The sequence below is a fragment of the Chiloscyllium punctatum genome, chromosome 48, assembly GCF_047496795.1.
Source record: "Chiloscyllium punctatum isolate Juve2018m chromosome 48, sChiPun1.3, whole genome shotgun sequence".
NCBI lineage: Eukaryota > Metazoa > Chordata > Chondrichthyes > Orectolobiformes > Hemiscylliidae > Chiloscyllium > Chiloscyllium punctatum.
Window position 1 is genome coordinate 48,304,460 of NC_092786.1, and position 16,546 is coordinate 48,321,005.

Consider the following 16,546-nt stretch of genomic DNA (forward strand, 5'->3'; position numbering starts at 1 on the left):
AGCTTCTCCCTGACAGGTTTAATGATGAGAGCTTTGTTCGGAGGGAACAATGTACTTGCAATTCCTCCAGCCACACTCACTGGCCCCACTCACTTCCATTTATCTTCTGCCCTTCCCAAATGTGGGTACAATTTGAAAGGCAGCAGAAAACCTTCCTCCAACAGCTAAACACCAAAGTTTAATCATGTCCTCAATCTGATTCCCAAAGACATACTTTCCAGCAGAGGTCACAACATAACCGATAAGTAGTTGGATGCAAGCTGATTCCTCCCTTCCAAACTAACAGCACTAAGACCAATTCGTCAGCAATCGACCAAGTGCAAACCAGAACTTGAAGATGACGTATTCCCAGTCAAATATTTGATCTTAATTAAAATAAGTCAGCTGACTCAGGAACTATGCAAAACATAATTTGAGAAACATAGGAGGAATGTTGATTCCATTATAACAAAATAAACTTTTATTCATATATTGTTGAGGTGTCAAAGATGAAGCGATTAACTTGCTGCAAATATTTTGGTTTGAGATAGTCTTTCAGTTCACTCTTAGTTACCCATACATAGTCACCCTTCCTTCTGGTCTTGAGATCGCCATTCATCAGCAAGGCTTTAAAGAAAAACACTTTGGCCCCCACAATGCTGGAATTTCGCAAGTCCTTAGGATACTTGTATTTATAGAAGCCGGCTGGAGCATTGCCCAGAAAAACAGCGTGCAATTCATTTCCTATAAAATTCAAAAGATGGGGAACAAAATAAATTAGAAAATGATATTTTTTAAAATGGTGACTACAAGTATTGTCATTGAAAGCAAACATGAAAATGTTGCGAATAGATAGCACTGTGGATGCACCTACGCTCTAAGGATTGCAAGTTTAAGGCAGCAGCTCACCACCATCTTCTCAGGGACAATTAGGGATGGACAATAAATGCTGCCCAAGCCAACAATGCTCATATCCCTTGATGGTATAAAACAAAGGCATGATTAAGGATTAGCAAAAAGAAGCAGAGGCTACATGACAATTAAAGAATACACACAAAAAAAAACAGCAAGTTGTTATAACATGGAATGTTCAAGAGAATGGTAGAAGCAGATGAAATCATTACATTGTACAGAAAAATAGATAAATGTCAGAGGGGAAAATGAAGTACAAGACATTGATGAAAGAAGCAGTTGAGTGGAACGAATTAGATGGCGCTACCAAAGAGCTGGCATGGGCATTGTTATGAAGATATGGGTGAACTATACCTTTTAAGAGAGTTAAAAGCTAGCAGTGACAGCACCAAGTGTTCTCAATTACACACAATGTAACATGTGCTCCAGCTACTGGAGTAGCTAGTTGTCTGGAAATGACAAAAAAAATCAAATTAAGCCAATCAGTTTAAATTATACCCCGAGAAATACCAAATTCCAATCAAGTTTGAATTGACTATATTGACAATTTTAAAAACCAATGACACTAACCGAAGCTTTGGGGTATAAGACCAGGGAAAATTGAACAGCTGGGAGGAGAACAGTCAAGCCCCAGCATGTAAACAGACTGCATGAAAAATAGCTCTCTTAAAAGGTACCTTTTGGATTAAGTAACCTGTGGAGCAGAAATCCCGAAGAAAAGACACAGGAAGATCCAGATAGAAGAACCAAAAGCTGCCTTTGAGATACGAAGTGTTGTTCTGTAAATCTAAATTGGGAGTTTTATTGGACTAGTATTATAGAAGGGAAGGTAAAAGATGGGTTAGAGTAAGGACTTGTACATAGTTGTTAGTTAATTATTCTGTGTTATACTTTGAGAAATAAAATTGTTAACATTTAGTTTAAGTAGTTCTTGGTCAGTCGAATTTTTACAGATTACTGCACGGGATAAATCTTTTCTGCGTTGCTGGTTTTAAATTAAGCTGGAGGGTTTACCCAGTGTCATAACAGTTTGGGGGCTCGGGTCCGTGATTTGAACTGGCTTAGACAGATTTGAATAGATTTGGAATACAAAAAATCCCAGCAGATTTAAATACTTGCAGATTAGTGTCCTAGATCTTTAAATAAAACGTAGGTGAGGCAATTTGCTTAATTTCAAGGACTTGTGGTTGATTAAATTGAAAATGAGAGAAATGGGTCTTAAAATTGCTCAAGAGGTTCTGGGATTTGAAGAGGATTCTCAAAATTTCCAAGAAAGTTTAGAAGGAAAGAAAAAGGCCATACTTTTAGAATTTGCAAACAAGTTAGATTTGGGTTTAACCAAGGAGAAAAGTAAAGCTGAAATTATAAACACTTTAATGTATCTGAGAAACAGACAAGTGCAGTAGAGATAGAAAAACGTAAGTTACAATTGAGGAAATGGAGTTAGAAGATAAACAAAGGGAGAGAGAAATTGAAAAGAAAGAGAGAGAGAGAGAGAGAGAGAGAGATATTTCTAGCTGAGGAAAGAGTGAGAGAAGAAGGGGAGAAACAAAAAGAAAGAATTTGAACTTGGGAAGTGTCAGCAAAGTCAACAGCATGGAGGTTAAAAGAGAGGGGAGTGATATATACAAATAGATCATAACTCTGCCGCACTTTGATGAGAAAGATATTGAAGCTGTCTTTATTTCAATTGAAAAACTGGCTAAGCAGATGGAGTGATCCAAGGATTTATGGGTAATGCTAGTTCAGACTAAACTGGAAGACAGAGCTAGTGAGTTTTTTGCCACATTGTCCAATGAAGTGTCAAAAGGCTATGAAGAGGTAAAACAGGCTATTTTAAGTACTTATGAATAGGTACCAGAAGCATATAGACAGCAGTTCAGAAACACAAAGGAGGAACCAGGTCATACCTATGTTGAGTACAAAAGAATTAAACATAGTCATTTTGATCAATGAATGCGTGCTTTGAAAATAGATAGGACTTTTGAGGCTCTAAGAGAGATTATTCTGCTGGAGGAGTTTAAAAACCCACTTCCAGAGACGGTAAGAATTCACACGGAGGAACAGAAAGTTCAGGAAGTTAGAAGGGCAGCAGAATTAGCAGATGAGTACACGTTGGTGCAGAAGACAAGCTTTCAGCCAGAATTTTGTCCTGTGAGGGATAGAAGTTGGGAGAAGGGGAGATCCTACAATATTAAACCAAGAGTAGAGAGCACTGGTAAGAATTTACCACATGCTTAAGAAGCCCAAGAGGGTGGAAAGGAGGTGAAAGGCCTCAGATGTTTTGATTGTAATGGAGTAGGACACACAAAATTACAGTGCCAGTGGTTTCAGAAGGCCACTGGGAAAAGGTGTTTTCACTGCTAGAAGGTGGGACATGTAAAGACACAGTGCTGGTCATTAAAGAAAGGCGCTGTGGGAAAAGATGTAGTAAGAGAAGCTAAGCCAGTGGCATTAGTGAAGATAGTAAAGGAGACCCCAAGAAGAGCCGGGGAGCTGCAGGCTGGCGCACAGCCTGGGCAGGGGCTGAGTATGGAGTTAGTACTTGATCTCTACAAAGAATTCACCTTTGTGGGTAAAGTTTACTCAAAGAACTGGGGAGAAGAACAAGAAGTTATAATTTTGAGAGATACAGGATCTACCCAGTCACTGATAGTAAAGGATGAACAAATATGCACTTTTCTGATTTTTTTTAAGATTAATTTCCCTACAGTATGGAAACAGGCCCTTCGGCCCAACAAGTCCACACTGACTCTCCGAAGAGTAACCCACCCAGACCCATTCCCCTGCCCTATAATATACACCTGACTAATGCGCCTAACACTATGGGCAATTTAGCATGGCCAATTCACCTGCCTGCACACCTTTGGACTGTGGGAGGAAACCGGAGCACCCGGAGGAAATCCACGCAGACACAGGGAGTATGTGAAAACTCCACACAGACAGTTGCCTGAGGCGGGAATCGAACCCAAGCCCCTGGCGCTGTAAGGCAGCAGTGCTAACCACTGTGCCACCCTATCTGAGAGAGTGGTAATTTGTAGTAGCTTTCTTCACATGACATGGGCTACCCAGAGAGATTCAGTCAGACCAACGGTCAAATTTTACTGCTAGGCTGTTTAAGATGGTCATGGATAGCTTAAGTATACAGCATTTTAAATCCAATGAGTATCATCCTGAATCCCAGGGAGCTTTAAAAAGGTAGCATCAGACCTTGAAGGCCATGTTGAGAACATACTATCAGGATTACCCAAATGATTGTGATAAAGGTATCCCATTTGTATTGTTTGCCATTAAAGATGCCCCACATGAATCTACTCAGTTTACTCCCTTTAAATTAATATTCGGTCATGATGTGAGAGGCCCTTTGAAATTAATTAAAGAAAAATTGTCAGGACCAAAGTCGGAGATCTCACATTTAGATTATGTATCGAAGTGAGGGAGAGATTAAACTGAGTAGGTGAGTTAGCTAAACAGCATCTAAGGAGGGCACAGTTTAGAATGAAGCAGGTGGCAGATTAAAGCTCCGAGACTCGTACATTCTCCCAAGGGAATAACATGTTAGTACTGTTACCAGTGATAGGAGATCCCTTCGAAGCCAGGTTTAGTGATCCTTATCAAATTGATAAAAAGTTGAGTCAGGTGAACTATTTAGTAAAGATGCTGGATCAAAAAAAAGGGTATTGATTATGTCATGTGAACATGTTGAAACCGTATTATACCAGAGAGAAAGAACTGGAGAAACAGGTATTAGTCACTGCCCTGCAGAGTGAGGAATCAAATCCAGATAACGTGGATTTTGACGTGGCTCAAAATAGATTTAAAAATGAAGTCCTTGAGGAGTGGGGTAGGTCAGGAGCATAGAACAAAGTTGAAAGATTTGTCAATAAGTACAAGGGCATATGTAAGAATCATATGGGAGGACTAATGCTATTATACATGAACCAGATGTAGGGTATACTTCCCCAATAAAAGATCACCCCTATCGGCTTAATCCTCTCAAAGCCATACAGGTCCAGAAGGAGGTGGAGGCCATGCTCGACGAGACTCAATGATTCTGCGTGGATTATCGGAAGGTCAAAGACATTACAAAATTGGACTCATATCCAATTCGTAGATTGGAGGACTATATCGAGAAAGTCAGACAAGCCAGTTACATCACCAAGTTGAACTTAGTGCATGGTTACTGGCAGGTAACTTTATCAGAGACAGTGAAAGAAATTTCTGCATTTGTAACTGCAAATGAGCTATATCAGTTTAAAGTGAAGCCCTTTGGAATGAAGAACGCACCTGCCACATTCCACAGACTCATGAACAGAATTGTGGCTGGGTTAACAAACTGTGCAGTCTATGTGGACAACATAGTGATCTTTGCTAAGTCCTGGACAGATCACATGGAACAGTTGGCAGATCTCTTTGAACAACTAAAAGCAGCAAAACTGGTGATAAATAAAATTGAATTCGCAAAAGCAGAGGTGACGCTAGAATATAGAACATTACAGTGTAGTACAGGCCTTTCAGCCCTCAATGTTCCACCGACTTGTCATACCAATCTGAAGCCCATCTAGCCTACACTAATCCATGTATGTCCATATGCTTGCCCAATGACAACTTAAATGTACTTAAAGTTGGCGAATCTTTGCAGGCAAAGCATTCCATACCCTTACTACTCTCTGAGTAACGAAACTACCTCTGACATCTGTCCTATATCTATCATCCCTCAATTTAAAGCTATGCCCCCCTCATGCTCGCTGTCACCATACTTGGAAAAAGGCTCTCTCTGTCCACCCTATCTAACCCTCTGATTATCTTATATGTCTCTATTAAATCACCTCTCATCCTCCTTCTCTCTAACGAAAACAGCCTCAAGTCCCTCAGCCTTTCCTCATAAGACTTTCCCTTCATACCAGGCAACATCATAGTAAATCTCCTCTGAACTCTTTCTAAAGCTTCCACATCCTTCTGATAATGCGGTGACCAGAACTGTACACAATACTCCAAGTGCGGCCACACCAGAGTTTTGTACAGCTGCAGCATAACCTCATGGTTCCGGAACTCGATCCCTCTACGTTCTTGGGACATAACATTGGTCATGGAAGGTTGAACTCACAGACAAAGGCCATCGAGGAATTTCCATAACCAACCTCAAGGAAAGCAGTGCTTTGATTCTTAGGACTCAGCAGATTCTATCTGAAGTTTGTTCCAAACTTCAGCAGTGTAATGGCACCATTAACCAGCTTGCTGAAGAAGAACACAAAAGTTTTGGTGGACAGAACCATGCCAGGAGGCATTCGATCATTTGAAATTAATATTAACCAGCAAACCAGTTTTAGCTACACCAAACTTTTCAAAACCTTTTAACATCGTCATCGATGCTCATGACATTGCAGTTGGAGCTGTACTCCTACAGGAAGATGAGGATGGGATTGAACTGCCAGTTGGTTAGTTTTCGAAGAAGATCAACATCCATCAGAGAAATACTCCACAATCAAAAAGGAACAAGAGAGTTTGGCACTAGCCTTACAACGTATTAATGTGTATGTCATGAACAATCGGAGATGATTGTGAACGTGGATCACAATCCGTTTACACTCTTAGAACGTTTTAAAGATAAAAAAATGAGACTATTTCGTTGAAGTCTTATGTTACAGACTTTTAATTTAAAAATCACACATTTTGCGGGTTGGAAGAATGTAATTGCAGATGCGTTATTGCGGATTTAATGGATAGTGTTTAGCTGAGATTTGTCTTTATTTAATGTTATATATTCAGGTATATGGGAAGAAGTTAAGGTGAATATATATTAAAGTTATCTGTATGTTAGGGTAATGTATTTAAAAAGTAGAAAAAAAAGCCATCTTTTCATTATGGTGGTTCATTTTTTCTTAAAGGGGATGGTGTTATGAAGATGTGGGTGAACTATATCTTTTAATAGAGTTAAAAGCTAGCAGTGACAGAACCAAGTGTTTTCAATAAGATACAATGTAACATGTGCTCCAGCTACTGGGGTAGCTAGTTGCCTGGAAATGACAAAAAAAAACAGATTTGAATTAGACCAGTTTAAATTACACCCTGGAAAATACCAAATTCCAATCAATTTTGAATTGACTATATTGACAATCTAAAAAGCCAATGACACAATCCGATGCTTTGGAGTATAAGACTGGTGAAAATTGAACAGTTGGGAGGAGGAGAACTGCCAAAATCCAGCATGTAAACAGACTGCATGAATAATAGCTCTCTTAAAAGGTACCTTTTGGATTAGTAACGTGTGAAGCAGAAATCCCTGAGAAGAAAAGACACAGGAAAATTCAAATAGAAGAACTGAAAGCTGTCTGCTTTTGAGATAAGAAGTGTTGTTTTGTAAATCTTAATTGGGAGCTTTATCAGACTAGTATTACAGAAGGGAAGGTAAAAGATAGCTTAGAGTAAGGACATGTACATAGTTGTTAATTAATTATTTCTGTTATACTTTAAGAAATAAAGTTGTTAATTTTTACTTTAAACAGTTTGCGGCCACTTGAATTTTTACAGATTACTGCATGGGATAAATCGTTTCTATTTTGCTGGTTTTAAATTAAGCAGGAGGGTTTACCCCCGTATCATAACAGGCACAATGGGCTGGATAAACTCCTTCAGTGCTATACTATCGATGTTTCTAATTCTATAGACTATTATATGTAAAAAGCTATCAAACACTACTACCAGATACTGTAGACAGGGCACGTTCTGCAGTCTGCCTCATGGTTTCCCCCGGCTTCCATTCACTCTGTGGCAGCAACCAAATCTCTTCATCTCCCACTTTTTCTTTTACCAATAATATCAGTTTCTTATCCAGTTGCCTGTTCAATGTAGATCTGTCATTCTTCTCGTCAGCTTCTAAGACAAAGGTAAAGAAATACATCTTGAATAATTGACAAGCCAATACTGTTGCCGGACATAATTCAGCAATGTCTCCTCTGTGGTAATCCCCATTACCAAAAGATAGATTTATATTAAGTTTGTCACAAATGGATAATGAATAGTCCAATTTTCTTCATGCAGACTGATATATCTTTATCGTTATTGCACAAAATAGACAACAAACATTTAAAGGAGATAAAATTATGAAGGAAAAGTGTTACTGTTTACAGATGTAACAGGCATATGAGATTTGCAATTATTATTAGAAAGGTCACTTTCGAATTGTGCATAACATTGGACTCCTTCAAATGTCCCTACCACCATGTGTTCTCTATAATGAATGATAGCACTTGCCTTGCTCCAATGGAGTCATTCACAATGTTTGAAGGAGAGAATAAAATTAAAAGTATTTTGAGATTGTCAGAGGCAGTTTTAAAAGTCTAACTGTTTGTTTCCTGAGATTACAAATCCATAATAATGAACTGTATATTTCTAGTGAATATGTTCAGCAACAAACATCAGGCTGTTAGCAGAGACTGGCTGCAAACACGAAACCTTTTAGAAGATGCTTTTTTGACATGTCTAAGTATCAGAAATAGAGCTGTGAGATACAAGTTCTCAAAGCTTGACGTTCCTCAAACTCAACAGTGCATTCCAGCAGGAAATTAATGAAAAAAGTCATCTAAAGTTTGCAATGCTCAACAACATGTAACTATATTACAAACATCAGAAGTCACATTCTATTGAATACCAGTCTCTTTAAATTGCATTCTCCAATGCAACCAGGCTGTCTGACAACACTTTTTTAAATTATAGAAATACCTAGGTTCAAGGTCTAACTACAGTTAGGAGCACCCTGTACCACACCAACATATTCCAGCAAAATTAGAAGGATTATGCTTGTAATGATAAGAGAATGAAAGTCTCACGGGTAAATTAGGACAAATGAGTTAGACAGTACAAAATGGCCTCAGTGTCAAAAAATGTGGTGCTGGAAAAGACAGCATCCGTGGAGCAGGAGTCGACGTTTAGAGCATAAACTCTTCATCAGTAATGTCAAAATGGCCTGTCAAAATGGTAATTCTTTGTGAAGAGAACTATTTACAAATACATATGAATACACAGATCATTTCAGTTAAATGAAGATATTTACCTGCTAACAGTAACAAAAACGCTCAAGTCCAGTAACATTTAAAAATAAAATATTGTAAATACCAAAAACATACTCCAACTTGCTGGATGTCTTCAATCATTTCTCACAATTCTGCCCAACTACTAAGGTTGAAAGAAAGGCACCAAGATAAATGAAAAAAAGTGGTTAAATGACACCAATCTATAGTTGGAAAAGTCAAAACTGCATGGAGGAAAGCAAGATTGAGGGAAGTAAGGAGCTTTACTGTTTTAAGATTCTGGAAAAATGAGCTGCAATGAGGAAATTGTGATCACATAATAATCACTGAATTGAAATTGTGAAGGATTTGATTCAAATGGAATTCACTTCCAATAAAAAAAACTTTGGATGTAAAATACTGCATTTCTAGCAAAACAAAATTGAGCAAAAAAACTGAGCACTTTACAACATACGTGGTTCACTAAAGTTGTAACATTAAAGGACCCAAACCTTGTATTCTCTCAGCAGCTCTAAACTTTCGGAACTTCTGTTCCCACATATCTTCCTGATCTTGAGCAGTCACAAGATCTTGGCCAACATCCTCTTCTTCTTCCGAATCATAATCATCTGCCTGAGTCCAACGAAGTTTTTCTTCATCTTCAAAGACTCGGAGCTCATGATCAGAGTATACACTTTTCTCCAATTCTACCTGCAAAACATAGGAGATCATTTGCATTTCAGGAACCCTATGGGGTTTGAACTATCCATTAGGCTCTGGGAGGAGTATCCTCCAGGCCGAATGTTTCACAAGCAGAACAAAACTGTGAAACCAATAGAGTGATTCAGAATGCACTATTACACATGAAAGTTAAAAAAATTAACATAACATCACTGGCTTTATCACGATGATCTCTAATTTAACGGTTAAGATTTATACGGTTTCAGCATTTTGGGTTCCACATTCACACTGATTAAGTTACATAAGAATATGCAGGCAGTCATATGAAAACCCCCCCTTTTCTCCATTTTGATGAGACTGAGTCAATGAAAGCACCTTGTATGTAACTTTGCTTCAACTCTGCATCTAGACACCCAATGTCAGAAAGATATTTGGCTGTTCCCACTAGTAATCATTGCATGACATATAGTAATGTTGGATGACTTCTCCATTATCACCCACCAACCCCCAATCTGACCCAGGTCACTAAGGCGAACCAATAAGACCATAAGCCAATGGAGCAGAAATTAGGTCATTCAGCCCATCGAGTCTGCTCGGCCATTCAATCATAGCTAGTAAATTTCTCAACCCCATTTTTCCCGCTTTCGCCCCATAACCTTTGATTCCCTTGACAATCAAGAACCTAATCTAGCTATCTTGGTCTTAGAAATATTCAATGACCTGGTCTCCACAGCCTTCTACGGCAATGAATTCCATAGATCCACCATTCTCTGGCTGAAGAAGTTTCTTCTTATCTCCATTCTAAACAGTCTTTCCTTTACTTGAAGGCTGTGTCCTCAGCTCCTACTCTCGCCTACCAATGGAAACATCTTCCCAATGTCCACTCTGGCCAGGCTATTCAGTATTCTGTAAACTTCAATTAGATCCCCCCCATATCTTCTAAATTCCATCAAGTATAGACCTAGAGTCCACAAATGTTCCCATGTTAGGCCTTTCATTCCAAGGATCATTGTTGTGAACTTCTTCCGGACCCGCTCTAGGGCCAGTACATCCTTCACAAAATATGGTGTCCAAAGTTACTTGAAATATGGTCTGACCAGAGCTTTATAAAGCCTTAGAAGTGTATCCCTGCTTTTATATTCCAGTCCTCTTGAAATTAAATGCCAACCTATCCGCAAAGATCAAACAACAGTACAGACAAGCCTGAAACCTGACGATCAAAGTATACTGCATCACAAAACCACACTACTGAACACAAATATTGCTCAAAATTAGAAGAAAAATGTATACTGCTTCTTTAGATCAGGGAATATCAGTGGATGGGGTGTATTTGGATTTTCAGAAATCTGCGCTTAAGTCTCCCACACTACTGTCACTCTAATTTTTCCTCCAGCTGCTCAAGCCTCCAAAATCTGTGCACGGCAGTCATTGCCAGACCCAGAATGCAATGGGTCTACATGCTGAAGAGGTGTGCACAGAATATAAGTTTGCTCACTCACCTGGAAGGCTCGTTTTCAAACATTTCGTCACCATACTAAGTAACATCATCAGTGAGCCTCCAGATGTGCACAGACTAACCACGCAGCTTAGAGGGAACAATGGGCATTCAGGTTCATTACAAAATCAATGTACATGCCAATATATTGACATGGATTGGGAATTCTTAAGTAGACAGGAAACATGGAGTCTCTTTTCTCCCCCCACCAAGTGAAAAGCAGTGACTTGTGTGATACCACAATAATCACACCTTTGGCCCCAGCTATTCTTTATATACAATCAACAATTTGAATGAGGGAATAAAATGATATATTTCCAAGTTTGCTGACAACAAAGAATTAGCTGGGATTGAGAGTGGTGAGGATATAACAACCATTCAAGGCAGTTTTGAATAATTGATTGATTGATTGCTGTTACACGTACGGCAGTGAAAAGTGCTGTTTTGTGTGTTACACAGGCAGATTAGCTCAAATCCTCCAACCCTGGCAACATCCTTGTAAATCTTTTCTGAACCCTTTCAAGTTTCACAACATCTTTCCAATAGGAAGGAGACCAGATATGCACGCAATATTTCAACAGTGGCCTAACCAATGTCTTGTACAGCCTCCCAACTCCTGTACTCTATACCAATAAAGGAAAGCATACCAAACGCTTTCTTCACTATCCTATCTACCTGTGACTCCACTTTCAAGGAGCTATGAACCTGCACTCCAAGGTCTCTCTGTTCAGCAACATTCCCGAGGACCTTACCATTAGGGTGTATAAGTCCTGCTAAGACTTGCTTTCCCAAAATGCAGCACCTCGCATTTATCTGAATTAAACTCCGAACAAGCTGGGGCTATTTTCCCTGGAGCATCAGAGGCTCAGGGGTGACCTTATTGAGGTTTACAAAATTACGAGGGGCATGGATAGTATAAATAGACAAAGTCTTTTCCCCGGGGTCGGGGAGTCCAAAACTAGAGGGCATAGGTTTTGGGTGAGAGGGGCAAGACATAAAAGAGACCTAAGGGGCAAATTTTTCACACAGAGGGTGGCACGTGTATGGAATGAGCTGCCAGATGATGTGGTGGAGGCTGGTACAATTGTAACATTTAAGAGGCATTTGGATGGGTATATGAAAAGGAAGGTTTTGGAGGGATATGCTGGCAGGTGGGACTAGATTGGGTTGGGATATCTGGTCGACATGGACAGGTTGGACCGAAGGGTCTGTTTCCTTGCTGTACATCTCTATGACTCTATATAAAGTGCATCAGGGTAGAAGAAGAGTGCAGAATAGAGTGTTACAGCCACAAAGAAGGTGCTGAGAGAGAGAGATCAACATTAACATTTAACCAGTCTGTTCAAATGTCTAATAACAGAAAGAATCTGTTCTTGAATCTATTCATATAAGTATTCAAACTTTTATTTATTTTGCTCGACGGAAGAGGGTGAAAGAGACTATACCCAGGGTGGAAGGGGTCTTTGATTATGTTGGTTGCTTTTCCAAGGAACAGGATGTATAGAATTGAGTCTACGGATGGAAGGCTGATCTTCGTGATGCACTGGGCTGTGTTCACAACTCTAATTTCTTGTGGTTTTGGGAACAGCAATTGCCATACTGTGCTGTGATGTATCCAGGTGGATGCTTTCTATGGTACATCTATGGAAGTTGGTAAGCGTCCTTCTGGACATGCTGAATTTCCTTAGCCTCCTGAGGAAGCAGCGATATCTTATACTTTCTTGGTTGTTACATCGACGTGGGTGGACCAGGACAGACTGCTGGTGATCAACACTCCGAGGAACTTAACACTTTTAACCATCTCCACCTCAGCACCATTTATGTGGACAGGGGCATGGCCTCCAACCACTACCTGAGGTCAGTGACCAGCTGTTTCATTTTGCCCACGTTGATGGAGAGATTGACTGCTTTCTTTACGCCATGCCACCAAGCAATCTCTTTCCTGTACTCTGTCTCATCTTTGTTTGAGATCCAAACTACAACTGTGGGGTCGTCAGCAAACTTGCAAATGGAGTTGGGGTAGAATTTGGCCGTACAATTGTGAGTGCATATGGCTTAAAGAAGTTGAGTGAGCAGGCAGATGCACTGTAACATGGGATGTTTGAACTTATCCACTGTGGTAGGAAAAATAGAAAGACAGAATATTTAAATGGTGATACACCGGGAATTGTTGACATACATAGGGACCTGGGTACTTTTTTATACCAGTTACTAAAAGTAAGCAAGTGCAGCAAACACTTAAATAAAATTTTAGGTATTATTTGCTTTCTTATGTAGTTGGTCCAGTTCAATTTCTGGTCAATGGTAATGTCCAGGATGTTGATAGCAGGGGTTTCAGCAATGATAATTCCATTAATGTCAAACAGCAGTAGTTAGAATCCATCCTATTGCAGATGATCATTACCTAATACTTGTATGGCATGATTGTTATTTACCACCCAATGTCTGGGTATTGTCCAAATGTTGCCACATTCAGGCATAGACTGCTTCACTATCTGAGGAATTATGAATGGTCCTGAATATTCATTACCAACAAACATCCCCACTTCTGATAGACAATAGGTGCAGGAGTAGGCCATTCTGCCCTTCGAGCCTGCACCACCATTCAATATGATCATGGCTGATTATCCTTAATCAGTATCCTGTTCCTGCCTCATCTACATAACCCTTGATTCTACTATTCTTGAGAGCTCTATCCAACTCTTTCTTAAATGAATCCAGAGATTGGGCCTCCACTGCCACACAGCCACCACTCTCTGGGTGAAGAAGTTTCTCCTCATTTCTGTCCTAAATGGTCTACCCCGTATTTTTAAGCTGTGTCCTCTGGTTCGGCACTCACCCATCAGCAGAAACAGGTTTCCTGCCTCCAGACTGTCCAATCCTTTAATAATCTTATATGTCTCAATCAGATCCCTCTCAGTCTTCTAAACTCAAGGGTATGCAAGCTCAGTCACTCCAGTCTTTCAGCATAAGGTAGTCCCGCCATTCCAGGAATTGACCTTGTGAACCTCCGCTGCACTCTCTCAATAGCCAGAATGTCTTTCCTCAAATTTGGAGACCAGAACTGCACACAGTACTCCAGGTGTGGTCTCACCAGGGCCCTGTACAGCTGCAGAAGAACCTCTTTGCTTCTATACTCAATCCCTCTTGTTATGAAGGCCAGCATGCTATTAGCCTTCTTCACTACCTGCTGTACCTGCATGCTTACCTTCATTGACTGGTGCACAAGAACACCCAGATCTCTCTGCACTGCCCCTTTACCTAAATTGATTCCATTTAGGTAGTAATCTGCCTTCCTGTTCTTGCCACCAAAGTGGATAACCATACATTTATCCACCTTAAACTGCATCTGACCACTCAACTAACCTGTCCAGGTCACCCTGTAATCTCCTAACATCCTCTCACATTTCACCCTGCCGCCCAGCTTAGTATCATCAGCAAATTTGCTAATGTTATTACTAATACTATCTTCTATATAATTAACATATGTTGTAAAAAGCTGTGGTCCCAGCACTGATCTCTGTGGTACCCCACTGGTCACTGCCTGCCATTCCGAAATGGAGCTGTTTATCACTACTCTTTGTTTCCTATCAGCCAACCAACTGATGAAACAGTTGAAGATAGCTGTGCCTAGGGTACTACCTTTAGGAATTCCTATCGGGGTGTCCTGGAGCTAAGCTGATTGACTTCCAACAACCACAACTATCTTCCTTTCAGTTACATATGACTCCAACTAGGTGAAAAATTCCCAACCCTCCTCAATTCCAAATAGCAAAGTTTTGCTTGGGCTCTCTGATGCCAAATTCCGGTCAAATGTGGCCTGTATATCAAAGTCACTCTCAACTCCCTTCTGGAGTTCAGCTCTATTGTCCATGTTTGAACCAAGGCTGTAATGAGGTCAGGATCTGGTGGCCCCTGGATCATTAAGCAGGCTATTGCTAAATGATTGCTGCTTCATAGTATTATTGATGAACCTTTCTATCACTTTATTGATGATCAAGAACAGACTGATGAGGCATTAATTGGATGTGGTGCTTTGCGTCAACAGGAATTCTTTGCAATAGTGTCATGTGATATTTAATGTCTCATCATAGGTATAGCACCTTTGACCGTATAGCACTCCCTTAGCACTGCAGAACTGAAGTCAAAACCTCCTAACTCAGAGTTGTGTGCTATCTATGAGTCACTCTGAGCAAAAACTGACTTTGAATGATTAAAGGGTAGAAGAAATCCACAACGGACACTACAGACTCTATTAACCATGATTCTAGATTAGAGTGGTGCTGGAAAAGGACAGCAGTTCAGGCAGCATCCGAGGCGCAGGAAAATCAACGTTTTGGGCAAAAGTCCTTCATCAGGAATAGAGGCAGAGTGCCTGCAGGGTGGGGAGGTGGGAAAGTAGCATAGCTTCAGGGCAGAGGAAACGACCTGGGAGTTGCAGTGGGAGAGGGACTCCCTGAGATTCTTGTAGAGAGAGGAGGAAAACCTCTTCAAGACAGGCATCCTTGCAAGAGGATTCGCAGTAGGGTTAAAATCAACTAGGTAAAAACAATGACTGCAGATGCTGGAGACCAGATTCTAGATTAGAGTGGTGCTGGAAAAGCACAGTAGTTCAGGCAGCATCCGAGGAGCAAGAAGATCAACGTTTCAGGCAAAAGCCCTTCATCAGGAATAGAGGCAGAGTGCCTGCAAGGTGGAGAGATAAATGAAACCCTGCTGCGAATCCTCTTGCAAGGATGCCTGCCTTGAAGAAGTTTTCCTCCTCTCTCTACAAGAATCTCAGGGAGTCCCTCTCCCACTACAACTCCCAGGTCATTTCCTCTGCCCTGAAGCTATGCTACTTTCCCACCTCCCCACCCTGCAGGCACTCTGCCTCTATTCCTGATGAAGGGCTTTTGCCCAAAACGTCGATTTTCCTGCTCCTCGGATGCTGCCTGAATTGTGCTTTTCCAGCACCACTCTAATCTAGAATCTGGTTTCCAGTCATTGTTTTTACTTCTATTAACCATGATCTGACTGTACAATAAAGCAGGTTCGAATTGCTCACTGCTCTGTTCCCTCTGACAATCAGCAGGCGCGCTCCCGCCCAGCGGCAATGCGCGCACTCGCCTGCCCCAGCAGCTGCGCGAACGCGCTCTCCATCGGGTTCATTTCCCGCGACAAGACGGCCGCCCGCTGCAGACACACCGCGCCGCAGCACTGCCAACCCGGCACTTGATTCGGGCTGTAGGCAGGGTCTTTATCGGCCGTCACCCCGAAGGAATGCAGCGCCGAGTATCGCACCAGCCGCCGGAGCCTGACTCCGGCCCTGACCACAGGCACACAGCGCTGCAGCGCCGCCATCTTGCTCCCAACCACCGCCTGCGTCACACGTAATGGGGGAGAAACCAACCGCAGCAGGGGGGGGGAAGAACAAAGCACAATCACCACCTGCAGGGGCATCAATCCTCTTTAAAATCATCATCACGCA

The 16,546-nt window shown here is 41.0% G+C and overlaps 1 protein-coding gene across 2 annotated transcripts; it reads right to left on the reverse strand.

Annotated features, from left to right (window-relative positions):
* Positions 1 to 437: 437 nt before the first annotated feature.
* Positions 438 to 16,452, reverse strand: mrpl46 (mitochondrial ribosomal protein L46). 2 transcript variants are annotated; one of them, XM_072565141.1, is made up of 4 exons: positions 16,186 to 16,452; positions 9,413 to 9,611; positions 7,594 to 7,764; positions 438 to 723 (listed from the first exon to the last, which is right to left on the reverse strand). In XM_072565141.1, exons 1-4 carry the CDS (start codon positions 16,417 to 16,419, stop codon positions 461 to 463), a joined length of 867 nt encoding a protein of 288 aa, XP_072421242.1. In that variant the 5' UTR covers positions 16,420 to 16,452; the 3' UTR covers positions 438 to 460. The 2 variants fall into 2 exon arrangements, with proteins under 2 accessions (XP_072421242.1, XP_072421241.1); XM_072565140.1 differs by having other exon boundaries at positions 7,594 to 7,767; positions 16,186 to 16,449.
* Between the last annotated feature and the right edge of the window lie 94 nt (positions 16,453 to 16,546).